We start from the raw sequence: 13,596 nt of genomic DNA, 5'->3' as shown, positions 1-13,596 counted from the left end.
AAATAAGTGGAAAAGGAGGAGACAGCAGTGGGTGGGAGCAGGCCATCTAGGACTTGAAGGCTATGGAAAGAATGTTGTATGAAAAAAGCCACTTTTGAGCAGAAATGTCACGTGATGAGATGGGAAAGTTCCAACAGAGAGGAGAATTGACTATGCAGGAGACAGATCTCAGGACCAGAGTTTCTTAGAAGGCAAGATGGGCTAGGATCCTGCTCACAAATAGAGAGGTTGACCTGACACGGTGGGAACAAGAAAGAACAGAGCCTGTGAGTCCATGTGCAGGCATGTTAGCAGAGTGGGTAGTGCTGAGGCAAGTTGGTCGGGCTCTGATGACCTCCATTGTCTCAGCAAAGGAAGGCAGGTCATCAGCTGCTGGTGGAGAGGGGACAAGTGCTATAGGTTTGAGGAAAAAGAAGGAACTATGAAATTGCCTTCTTTAAATGTGGGAAAGGTGAGTGCTTCCTGGCAGTGCTAAAGGGCCCTTGAGATTTGTGGTCAGAAAGACCATTCTGCTGCCTAGAACAAGTAAAGGGTAGACAGAATTGGGTTTAACCAAGGTTGGACTTTGCCAGGTGAGAGTAACAGAGAGATAAAGGGGCAGGTTATATATGGAGGAATCTCAGCTAAGGAGGGAGGTGAAACATGGGTGCAGTCGTGTAGTTAAGGTCAATAGACTGCGGGCAAAGAAGTGAGCTGCAAGGGGGAAGGATGATGGTCCATGAGTGGTGTACTTGGGTCTGAGAGTTTGGAAGCGATGCAGTCACTGGTGTTGGGAAGACCTAGAATAGAACCACGGGAGTCTACGGCTGAGGTAGGTTGGCCTTAGGAACTGAGAAGCCATGAGAAGCCAGAGTGTGGGATGGAACGTCCCTTTTATATGAATACGGAAGCCATCAAGAATCATAACAGAATTATCTCTTAGCTGCATATTATAGTATCAGTCTGGGTAATAAGAACAGTAGTCACTGATTTTTGCTCATGCTCATATACAGGATTAGACTCGTGGAGAACAAAACTCTGGACCCATAACTACTACTTCTGGACCTTAATTCTACATGAGTAATCCTGATGGTCAGGAGGATGAACTCATTTTCTGGTATCTCTGTTTTACTGTTTGGGAAATACAGGGCAGTGGGGTATTTTCTCTAACATTTGACAACAAATGCTTGCTAAATGAATGAGAAATGCATTAGTCCCATTTTAATTTGCACAACCCAAGTAAGAAGAAAGATTATGAGAAAATGGTATTACCCGTTACTTTATTCCATTCTTTTTCTGTATTATTCAAGAAAGGATTCTAAGAGTGGCAACTGAGTGTAAAAAGGAATAAGGTAAAAAATGCCCATGTAACTGTTGGGTTTGGGTATCCAACTGGCCTGAAACGGTCCTTTTCTCCCCCTTCAAATGCCCACAGCTAGGAAGTCCGAGAGCAGGGATTTGAATCCAGTTCTGTCTGACTTCAGTGTGATCTTCACTTCCTACTCTAATTAGTCCTACAAGGTGGACTAACGTCCAACAAGGTAGACAGCGTGTTTGTGTGTGTGCATCCCCTCCCCGACCCCTAAGCAATAATTACCCCCATGTCCTACACCTGGAATGGAGGTTGTCCATACTTTCTTTTCAGTTCAAAGTATTTCAACAATGCATATTTGGGATGTCAGAGGGCGCAAAGCAGAATCTTCCTAAGGCAGGTTATCTGAGAGAGCTCCACCCATAAACCATAGGATTGTTTCAGGTTATAAATAACTCTTTGAAAAGTTAGATTCTCCTGCTTGAATAAACCTCCTCCTTGACAAGTCTCCCCCTTTCCTCACCAGCAGTCACTGTGCACCCAGGAAAGCAAAAATCACCTCAGATTGGCTAAGTCGTTAAAAAAAGGCAACTAAAGAGACTTAGCAATTGCTAGAAAGGGTCTAGAAAGAAAAAGAATAATGACTTCAAGTAGCTAGATTAAGAAAAAAAATCTTAGGTTAATGTTGCCAATTTTAAGCAAGCAAGATTTTTTTTAAAATCTGAAAGTGTAACACGCAAATACGTTGACAAAATTAAAAAGGCTCCAGTTAAACTCAGGGAATTCTCTAAAACAACCTGTTAGTGACTGTGTAAATGAATCTAGATGGGTGCACAAATAGCCGTACCCATAAACTGAAGCATTAACCCTAAGGTTCTACTAACCTCTTCTGAAATGCAGTCCTCTTTAGGTTCTGACAGAGCAGCCATTTTTCATAAAAATTAACCGCAGTCAAAAACGTGGGCAGGGAAATGGTCCACAGCCCTGGGAGAGGTATAAGAAGATCCCGAGGGTCAGACTCTGCTTCGGATCCTAGGGCTGCCTGATAATTCTGACTTCCCCTTGGCTGAACACAGACAGGGGCCTTTACACCCTGGCATATGCCTGAGGACTTCACTCATTTAAGGGCTTCTGCTACCTTTGTTAAGAACAACCCAGGAAAACTCCAAAGGAGAAAAAATTATCTCTGTGCATCAGAATGCACGGGTTTGCTCCTGAGTTTGGGGGACTCCTTAATGAAACAGCCCTGGAGAAGACCCCTGATCTAAAAGTGTGGGCCCTGACTCCCCGGGCAGCCAAAGTACCTTAAATCCGGGGCCCAGTTCAGGTGGTTGAAAGGGGTAGGACCTAATGATCTACCAGACACAAGATTAATTATTGTGAGGGGCAGGGTGAGCGACGAACCCTTGAGTAAGCACATTTGATGGCTCTGTTCCTCAGGCCAGTCTTGTAGGTCGTGTGTTTTAAACCAAAGAAATGAGGAAAGCAGAGTTAATCTGCTCATTAGTCAGCCTGAACTTTGATCTCCTCATAGACCAAGAAAGACAAGAGCACTGATGTCAGTTCGCTGTACAGGATAACTGTGGAACTCTTAATTAGGTCTGAAATGTGGTGGGTGTAATGGAGGGTGGCCCTCTGGGGGTGGGGAGGAGACCACCTGGGCTGCCCTTTTCTCCAGCTGGCATCTCAACCTGTGTGGGCAGGGGGTTACTTTCCTGCTTGAGGTGGGGAGGACCTGGGCCCTACCTGCCAATCCCAGGTATCTCTGACCTACTGGATGCTTGATACCCTGCCTTCATTCACTCTGCTCACAGGTCAGATCTAATTTACTATGTCAGCTCCATGAGGTCCTTGGGAAGGAAGAACGTACCTTCTCTCAGACTCTTTCCCTGAAGGAATGTTTTTCCCAGAGTGTGACTGCTGAGTTGAACACTTGAGCTGAAAGATGCAAATCTGGAATCAGCATCTTTTTTTTTTTTTTTTTTGCGGTATGCGGGCCTCTCACTGTTGTGGCCTCCCCCGTTGCGGAGCACAGGCTCCGGACGCGCAGGCTCAGCGGCCATGGCTCACGGGCCCAGCCGCTCCGCGGCATATGGGATCCTCCCAGACCGGGGCACGAACCCGTATCCCCTGCATCGGCAGGCGGACTTCTCAACCACTTGCGCCACCAGGGAGGCCCCTGGAATCAGCATCTTTATAATTTGAGATTTCTTATCTTTCAGTGAAATGTTAACAAAAAGTGTTTTTCTAGAAAGGCCATTTAGGGTTTAAACCAGAGTGTTTTCAGCCAGACTTTTGTCAACCTGATGGCCATTTATCGGACACTTTCTGTGTAAAAGTCACTGTGCCAGTGGCCCGGAGGGTCCACGGAGCCAGGTACTGGCTGGCCACCCTCTCACTGTGACACTTGTTAACCTTATTCCATATGCTGGCTCCAAGGCCAGAGTCAATCAAAACTTTCTGCAAGTTCCTGAGGTTCTTTGAGTGTTACGATTATGAGTGATTTTTTTCTCTTTGTTTATAAATATTTCCAAAGAGGATATATTATTTGCGTATTTTTTAAGTGTTAAAAATGGTGACATCCTATATACTTATTTTGGTCCTCATTATAGTTTAAAAACTCTCTAGTGTTTCATGGTTAACTATTGTAATGGATGAATATATGTTTGGTTTGTTGGATTGTGTAGAAATGATCAAGTTCATGTAAATAAAAATAAAATAAAATAATATATATATAACTATATAAACATATATGTGTATATATAAGTATGTATATATTTATATTTATATGACCAGGGAGACATAACTGGCTCTTTTAGATCAGGGGTCTTTCTCCAGTGTTGTTTCATGAAGAGTCCCAGAAAATTAGAATCAAATCCTGTGTGTGTGTGTGTGTGTGTGTGTGTGTGTGTGTGTGTGTCTGTCTAATAACAGTTAAAAGATAGATAGATGAATGATTATTCCTGGAGCACAGAGACTGCAGCAGACAGCTGGGGTAGACTTTGTCAAGTCAACCCAAGGAGACAGTGGGTCTCCGTTATGGACTGAATTGTGTCCCCCCGCCAAATTCATATATTTAAGCCCTAACTCCCAATGTATTTGGAGACTGGGCCTTTAGAGAGGTAGTTAAGGTTAAATGAGGTCTTTAGGGTGAGGCCCCAATCCAATAGGACTGGTGTCCTTATGAGAAGAGGAAGAGGCACCAGGGATGCAGACACACAGAGAAAAGGACATTTCTGGATACAGTGAGAAGACAGTGGTCTGCAAGCCAAGGAGAGAGGCCTCAGGAGAAACCACCCCTATGGACACCTTGATCTTGGACTTCAGCCTTCAAAACTGTGAGAAATAAACATCTGTTGTTTAAGCTGAAATGAGGCTGGTGGGGAAACTTTATCAGGAAACAACAACTCCAGACTCAAGACCCCAAAATGCCACGTTAGAGTGAATTTTGAATCTCTTCCCCTAAAACTGAACACATTTCTTAATGTTGGGCCAGGATGGGATCTGAACGTCTGGGGTGCCTCTTAGGGAGGGGTGACTGTGGGCAGGGCCTGGGTAAATCCTCTAAGAGAGGATGCCTATTGTGGCTGTGACTTCCCTTCCCCTTCTTTCTCTTTTAGAAGAGTGAGTCCATCTGATGTGTTAACCAAAATACAAGCATCTAAGTATCACCCTGCTTTAGTTTAATCAAAACCGCAAGGGACTTTTGCTGAAGCTACACATGTGAATAGCAGATTCCCACACTCTGGATTAAACTGGCATAGAAAAAATAAAGGGCTTGATCAGGAATCACGGCTATGGTGTGCAGATGATTGGGTTTATTCCATCTAGAAAGCCCTCCATCATGTTCTGGGCTTGCCCATCCTTGCTCTTCCCGAAGTGTCCTATACGTCCACTAACACGGCACATGGAAGAGTCCTTTGTCACTGCCTCTTTTCTCATCTGTCTCCCCACTACTCACTTGTCCCATCCCAGGCAGGTGACTTCATGAGGATGGGGATTTATCTTGTTCAGTTTCCTATACCTAGTAATTAGCATAGAGGAGCTCACTCACACATATTTACTAAAAAAAAATTATTGAAGCCACAGGCTACACAAAGATGCACAAAATAACTATGTGCTAAGCAAACCTCCAAAGTTGGAGGATCAGAGTACTGCATGTACTGGCATGGGGGTAGGTACTGAGGAAGTGGGAGTGGGTTCTGGGGAAAGAATATCAGAGGCAGGAGACTCTGAGCACCATAAATCAATTTGCTAAATTAGGAGTGAGATGAAATGGGGCTGTGGATTCTCAGCTAGAAGAAATTATATGTTATGTCAATATCTAACTGTCAACCTCTCTATCTCCCTTAGAAACTCCGTTCCCATTCCACCCGTAGCTTTGTGGAATGGAGACAGAATTTAAAGCTACAATAGCCAGGAGATCTTGTCAAATACTGCCTCACAAAACCATCCTAAGGCTCACCAGTAAATGTCCGGGCAACACTGATCCCTTGCATGTAAATAAATCATGTGTGCAATTTTAGCTTAAGCACTTGACTTTACACTGATCACGTTTTATCTGTAGCATATGATTGATAGCTTCTACAAATCGAAATATTCCCTTAAATTCTCCCCTAAGGAAAGTCTAACAGAAATATACACGAAGGAAAGAAATGAAAAATTAGAATATTATACTGTGCAATTGCTTCAGACTTCTTGCAGTCTTAGTGTAACGGATTATTTCATTCAGAAACCAATTTTCAGAATATTAGGGGCTAAGTCCTAGACTTTTGTCTTATCATAGGATCGCTGGTGAAGTTCCTTTTTAGTGCCTGGCTTGACATGCTGCAAAAAATAAATTATGAATGTGTTGGTGAGGCAACAGGCAAAACAGAATTAGTTAAAAAAAGGCTCCTATGGCTATTACAAAATCCAAGTCATAAAATAAATATCATGTCATCTTCCCAAAATGTCATGGGACCAGGTTTCCAGATCAGGACTGGAAATGAGGGCAGATTTAAGAATATGATACGATTGTAGGGCATGAATCTGGTGAGATCACGAAAGGCTTGATTCTGACTAAGTCCTTACCAGGCACTGTTGTCTGATGATTTAAGGAAAATGGATCTAAACTTTCCTCAAGTTCCTCTTTCCTTGTGTAGAGGCGATTCTTTACATAGCATAACTCATTAAAAACTGAAATGGTGAAAAAATAACTGTTAGGAAATGCTTCTGTCCAGAAGTTTGTTTAAGGCTGTCTCTGACTGGGGGGCTGTGAAGATCACTGGCCAGTCTCTGGAAGATCTCAATGTTGGGGCCACCTTCCCTAGAGTAGTACAGTGCATCCCTGTTAAAAAGAGAAGATAAACTCTCTGCTCCTCCATTAATTTTTTTTTTTTTTTTTTTTTTTTTTTTTTTTGCGGTACGCGGGCCTCTCACTGTTGTGGCCTCTCCCGTTGCGGAGCACAGGCTCCGGACACGCAGGCTCAGCGGCCATGGGTCACGGGCCCAGCCGCTCTGCGGCATGTGGGATCTTCCCGGACCGGGGCACGAACCCGTGTCCCCTGTATTGGCAGGCGGACTCCCAACCACTGCGCCACCAGGGAAGCCCTCCTCCATTAATTTTTTTGATTCTCCCTCTTGACACATATCGGGGTGAAGCTGAGACTCTATGTGGACACACAGGATGAAGGGGACCCTTTGATAAATTGGGAGACCTTCACCCCAAATGGATGATACATTGTGATCGATGTTTACCAAGAGCACCTTCCATTGGCAACAGGTCTTGCCACTTAATCTTTGCCAAATACAAGGGAACAAGATCATTTATTACAAAACCCAGGTGCCTTCCAAATTCACTGGCTTATGTTCTAACAATTCTAGATGGCTGGTCACATCAGTCACCTGTGAATTAATTTTGCAACTAATTTTGTTGGAGTATTTTCCAGCTGGTTTCATAACTTTAAGTTAGCTGTTCCACAGCTGCTTTATTATGCTTTAAAATACGTTTTTTTTTTTTTTTTTTTTTTTTTGTGGTATGCGGGCCTCTCACTGTTGTGGCCTCCCCCGTTGCGGAGCACAGGCTCCGGACGCGCAGGCTCCGGACGCGCAGGCTCAGCGGCCATGGCTCACGGGCCCAGCCGCTCCGCGGCATATGGGATCCTCCCAGACCGGGGCACGAACCCGTATCCCCTGCATCGGCAGGCGGACTCTCAACCACTTGCGCCACCAGGGAGGCCCTAAAATACGTTTTGAAAGATCTGCTTTTAAAACTCTCAAGACAAATATTACTATTACCAACCTTAATGACTTAGAGTTTGGGGGTTATTAATCACCTATTTGTCTGTCGCAGGAGACCCAGACTATTTGTGGAGGAAAACCTTAGAGTATGAATTTAACCTACATTCCCAAGGAAATGTCCTATTGAGTTGCTTTTTTTTTTTTTTTTTTTTTTTTTTTTTTTTGAGAATATCAACTCTACCTTTGCTTAGGGGTCTGACAAAGCAAATGAATCTGTGAACATGAACTCACAGAAAGATATTTCAAGTTTTGGCATAGAACTTTACTTTGAACTTTATGCTGTTCAATTATTATCAAAAGCTTAGTTTCAGAGACACTGGATTAAAATGGTGGAAGAAGAAGAAAAACTTGAAACATTCACTTCCAATTTCTAGAAGTACAGACTATGTAAATAGATAGACAATAGCAATGTGAAATAAGGACAAGAACCATCCAGAATAATGAAACCCTGAAGGGATTTCCACAATTTTTAACATTGATGAAGACAGAGTAAGAAATACATTCTTGGGCTACACCTGGTCTGGCCTCTCAATCTGGGGGACCCTCAACACTTGGCCCCAAAGAAGGTAGGAACATTCTATCCTCTGCCTGCCCCCACACTCTAGTGGTCTCTCCCCCGCTCCTTGGGCACCGCCCCCTGGGCTTGCAGGTGTCATCGCTCCAACAGCCACCTATTTTCTGTGTCCAGAGGTCTAGTCCCCAGGTCTCAGCACTGCTGGGGGCAAGGGAAACGTGGTGGCCACTGCAGTGCCAAGTGATTGCTCCTCAGAGCAAGTCTTGGAAACGAGGCTCAGGACTTTGAACTTATACCGAGAACAGCTACGGATGCATCTGAGTCTCCGCACTATGGGAGAACCCAGCAGGCAGAGGGAGCGCCCTCAGCCCGTCCAGAAGATACCCACCTATCAGAGGATGTGTGATGGTCTCACAGAGGGAAGGGCGGATATAAGAACCTCCTGTCGAGACACAGACCTGGAGGGAGAAGCTTGAAGGCTCACAGTGGAGAGTGCACTGAGCTGAGGACTATTTATGCATACATTTCTGTCCCTTGATGTATAAATGGAGAGGGGGAAAAAACTATCAGAGGCTTATTCAGAGACTGTGAAGCACAAAGGGAAGAGAGCCTGGACAAAAATATTGAGAGGAAGAGCTTACTTTTGAAAATGATTTTCTACAGAAAATAGAAGAAAAATATAAAGCATATGCTAAGTGCTCCCAGTAAGATACAAAATCCATGAAAAACAAAATGCAGGGTGATATATGGAGAAAATGAAGTAAGTGATATGTTCTTTAGACCTGACACAATTAGGTCTGTTCCCCACCAGGCCTGTGACATTTCATACCCCTGTGATCTTGCACATGCTGTCCAGCCTGGGCCTTCCTTCCCTTCCAAACCTGGCAAAGTGCTTTTATTCATGCTGCCTGACTCAGCCTGCATACCACCTCCTCTGAAAGCCTTCCCAGGGGTTGCAGGCATCAACTCACTGATTCCTCTGCACACAGCACAGTGGGTTTTCATACTCCAGTACTGGACATTTCAGATAGTATTATCATTTATAACAGAATAACTATGCCTTCTCTATGACACAGCTTATATGACGTGGATCTCTATGACCCTTACTCATCACAGTGTCTGATATACAATTAAGACTAATAACTAAATGAGAGTCGCTGAAAGATAAATGACAACCTCTTTTTATCACAGGGACCTCAACAGATGTCAGTAGAACAAAGGCGAAAGATAAAGGGAAATGAGAAAAGAAACACACATATTGAGACCCTGTTCTGCTCAAAGCATTGAAGTGCTTGTTATACTAAAGGAAAATTGGAATCTTTTCCTTCCTTTTCAAAGAATTACGGTTTTAGCATAGTGCCACAAACTAACACAATGACTTTTGGGACATGATATAGTGGCCATAGAGAAACAACTCTTCATAAGAGATTAGTGCAGCACCAACCATCCTCAATTTAAAAATGGATACTCAAAGTTTATTGACAAGTTGATTTTGGAAAACGTGAACAGCAATTTCCTCTTAGAAACAGTGAGCTTAAGTCCCAGACCAAACTGCGAAGGCTTATTCAACCTGGAAGTCTGCTAGATTATATCAGTCACTGAACTGAGTTGCAGAAAGCAAAGGCTAGATTTAATTAAGCTCCGCTAGCATATAGCCAATGGTCACTTAACCAAGAAATGCTTCCTGCCTGTCTCACAGCTGTGCTGTGAATCCACTAGAATAATGCAAGTAAAATGCCTTTGAAAAGTACACCATGGTACAAAGCAATAAGGGCCACCAAGAGTTTAACTATTACAGAACCCAAAGGCACATTAAAATACTCTCTTGCAGGAAAATGCATGCTCTCTTCTGCCACAGGACTCATCACCGACGAAGCAGTGGGAAGATTACTGTCTGCCCCGGCCAAGCCTGCCAGGGGAAAGCTGGCCAAGCCTGCGTCTGAACCAGCTAGACTCCACTTCCAGCCTCTTCCTTCTCTGTTGTGTGTTCAGTGCATTCCTGCTTTGTCCACCTCAATCCACCTTGCCTCTGGCTCGATTCAGACCCAGCTTCACTGCCTCCATTTAGCCCTCGCTCCTGCCTGAACAACTGGCAACATGCTTCAGCTTTTCTGTGTACGCTCTTTGGAAGATGGGCCTTACAAATGGGTCTGGAAATGGGGGTCCGGCACTCTGGGGTTACTGCCTCAGATTCTCACACTCAGAGTCCTGACCCACCCAGTAAAAATGACAGACATCACGTTCCAGTTTGCAGGGAGAGCGTAGGGAGAAATGGCGGGGCCAGGGAAAAGTGTGGCTGGTCCCTCCCTCTCTTCTCCCTGCCCCTCCCGCTGTGTGTCCCCTCACGGGAAGCCCTGTCCACTCCCACCCTCCTCCTGCCCCAGCTCGGTGTCCACTTCTGCTCCATCTGTCAGAATGGAAGCAGATGGGCTCCTGGTCCTCAAGCCTGTTTGTCTTACTGCTCCCACCAAGGACTCAATGCAATCCTCCTCAGCACATGGAAGAAATGACTTGTGAAACAGCAAATAGTATCTTTTAGAGCCGAAGTTCTTTCTGAATCATTCATATTTCATTTGAATTTCTCTTTCTTTCTTTTCTCTCTCTCTCTCTCTTTTACATAGGAGAAAGACCCAAATCTTTTTTACTTACACTAGCGTGACTAAGTCTTCAGTGGTTTTTGTTCAGCCTCCCCAAGTCAGTCATTTTTAAGTTACGTGAAAGGAAAAGGAATGCCATTTGTAAGGAGATTTCAGCTAGCCTCATCTAATGTATTGAGAACTAAGGTAAGAAGCACAACAGAGGTAAAAACTAGACTGTGATTGAGGAAGAGATGGCATTTATCACCATAGAACTAAGCAGAGCCACAAAGTAGGGAACAGAAGGTGTGATTTAAATCCCTGATCTATAGCTAGCTAACTGTGTGACCCTAGGTACATTACTTGAGTTCCTTGGGCACACTTTCCTCATTTATATAAAGAAAAAAAAGGATCAGAGATTCTAGTCTTTTCTAGGCCTGTCATTTTATAATTCTATGACTAAAATCAGTCTAAAATCATAAATTGTATTCCAGAAACTTACTTAAAAGCCTAAAAAATTTGAAACATACAGAAAATCAAATATTTAACACAAAGGAATTAAAAAAAATGTGTTCCAAAGAGAGACTTATCATTCACTGCTATTACACATGAGTCTATTAGAAATATCTGGCTATCTATTGAAGCCTGACGTTTCTCTAACAAAAACTGGTATGCGTGCCTTCTAATAAGTTTACTTCGGATCTCATTCCTCTTCAGGATTTTGAGATGCGTTTCTATCTGTCTGTCTGTCTACCTATTTATAATCTATCAATGTATCTCCATATGTGTGTGCACACCTCTACGCCCAACGCTCACACACACTAAAACATACGAACAGAACAGGAAAGTAAAGAAGCACCAGAGTTAGTTCTGACCAAAGAGGAGGACACAGGACTTACAGGAGCTGCTGAGTTTTTGACGGTGACACTGGGGGTGGTGGCTCGCAAGGCTCCACTCACTCCATGGTAGTATTTGAAGCAGATCTTAGTTTCAGCTGAAAGACAAAAATAAAATGGTACTGAGAAGTAGGGTATAACCCAGGAAGAGAAGCCATGGCCAGAGAGGACTCCCCCAGGAACTTCTACCCAATTCCTCCCATGAGCCAGGCAGCCACACCTGATAACCCCACTTCACTTGTGGCTTCATGAACAGGTCCAACTTCTTTCTGAAAATCCATCATCCAAAATTGTTTTGGTTTTAGCATTTTGTACCCAAGTTAAATCCATCATTTAGACTTCTCAGCATCCATCCTATCCCATTAGAAGTTATTGCTTTTAAACTCTCAGTTCTAAGATTTCAGGTGGTACCAATCTGTTTCTTCTGTAATTTTCTGTTATTGAATTCACTGTGATTAGCATCTTGGTGATCTGAAGGAAGACTCAGAAGTTACGGAAATACTTGGATGAGAGGCATATTTTCTGATGATGATGGCTAGACAATAATGCTGAAACTCCATAACATTTTGGCATTTTGTACAGAAAAGAATCTGTGGCCAACCTGAGTTTGGTTCATTGAAAGGTGACCTGCTTTTCCAAATTTACTGTTTATAGTATGTTCTTCTTTAAATTTGAAAAATTTACCAGGCTTTGTCTTAGTCCCTTACATTAATTTTGTTTGAAACAACATGAGGAATCTCCAGTTAGAGGTCCTGGTTCTCAAATATGGGGATTTGTCTCCAATTATAATGTTTTTAAAACTAATGTCTACAATTTTCTTAGCAAGCATTTTAATGTTCATTATGGAAAATATGGACAATGCAGAAGAGTATAAAAAATCTTCTATGGGTATTTTTTTTGCATACGTGAGTGTATGAACTTTAATAATGAATTTTAATCTTTTTTTGAAATTAACATTATTAAATAAGCATGTTCAACTACTAATTCCAAACTTTGTAGATAACATTGCTTGTTCTATGGAATCATTGAATCAATTTGTAACTTGGAAATACTTCCCTGATCTTGGAAATTTGGGATTTTCCCTTAAAATTAATGCCTTTTTGAAAATTATTTTTAAGTTCAAGTTTGCTGTCTAGGATAATGGAGCAAAAATTGCTACTTCTCTATCAAAACTCATTCTCCCTTTCCTCCTTAATGACTGAATCTCAATTTTCTTTTGGGTGGTAATGCCCAGATAAAGAACTACATTTTGTAGCCTCCCTCATAGATCACAGTTATGTTGTTTGCTGTTGTTATTTTGGATTTTCTATTATATGTAGTTGAACCTAAACCTAGCTAATGTGGAAAGGTTTCTTTCTATATATCATATCAATGATATGAGAATTGCAATATTCTTCCTTAGAAGATAGGACTATTTTAAGGATTCTCCCTTCCTGTGGCCAAACTGCTTTCCAAAAAGCGCTGTATACATCCACCAGAAAATGTAACTCTGATCATCTCTTGAATCCTTGATAACATTGAACATTATCAATTAAATATACTCTTAAGATGGCATCTCATTTTTATATCATTTATTTACTAGTGAGATTAAACATTGTTTATCAGATTTTAATTAGACATTTGTATTTAGTTTTTTTTTTAATCTATTGAATTGTAGTTGTTAAGACTTCCCACTGCCTGGATGATACCTGGGTGTTTACCTTTTAGTGGACATATTCTTACTTTACATATATCAATACTTTTTGTTTCCTCCCTTCATTCTTTCCCTGCAGTGATTTTGCCTATCTGTGGTTGCCTTTTAAGCTCTTGGTGGACAATCTTATAACTTAGTTCCATATTCTCCAAGGCACCCCACATTAGGTCTACAGACCTAGATCTACTAGTGTCTCAGCCTGAGAGGCAGGTACTTGTAGGTTAGGGATCATGGAGGGACCATGAGCAGTGAGCCATATGGCCAGCTAACCACACCGAGTCAGTGCAGTTCAGAATATGAGTTACTCTGCCTGTAGGTGCCAGCGAGATCGGCATGGAGGGGCC

At 42.7% G+C, this 13,596-nt stretch overlaps 1 protein-coding gene across 1 annotated transcript in view; it reads right to left on the bottom strand.

The window, feature by feature from the left end:
- The window catches only part of HECW1 (HECT, C2 and WW domain containing E3 ubiquitin protein ligase 1), a 249,871-nt gene that overhangs the window by 202,202 nt on the left and 34,073 nt on the right, over positions 1-13,596 (bottom strand). The window contains exon 3 of the mRNA XM_060108182.1: positions 11,563-11,657. Coding sequence (XP_059964165.1) covers positions 11,563-11,657 — 95 coding nt within the window. The remainder of the gene's footprint in view (positions 1-11,562; positions 11,658-13,596) is intronic.

The sequence above is a fragment of the Mesoplodon densirostris genome, chromosome 9, assembly GCF_025265405.1.
Source record: "Mesoplodon densirostris isolate mMesDen1 chromosome 9, mMesDen1 primary haplotype, whole genome shotgun sequence".
Lineage (NCBI taxonomy): Eukaryota > Metazoa > Chordata > Mammalia > Artiodactyla > Ziphiidae > Mesoplodon > Mesoplodon densirostris.
This window is presented reverse-complemented; position numbering and strand designations above follow the sequence as displayed.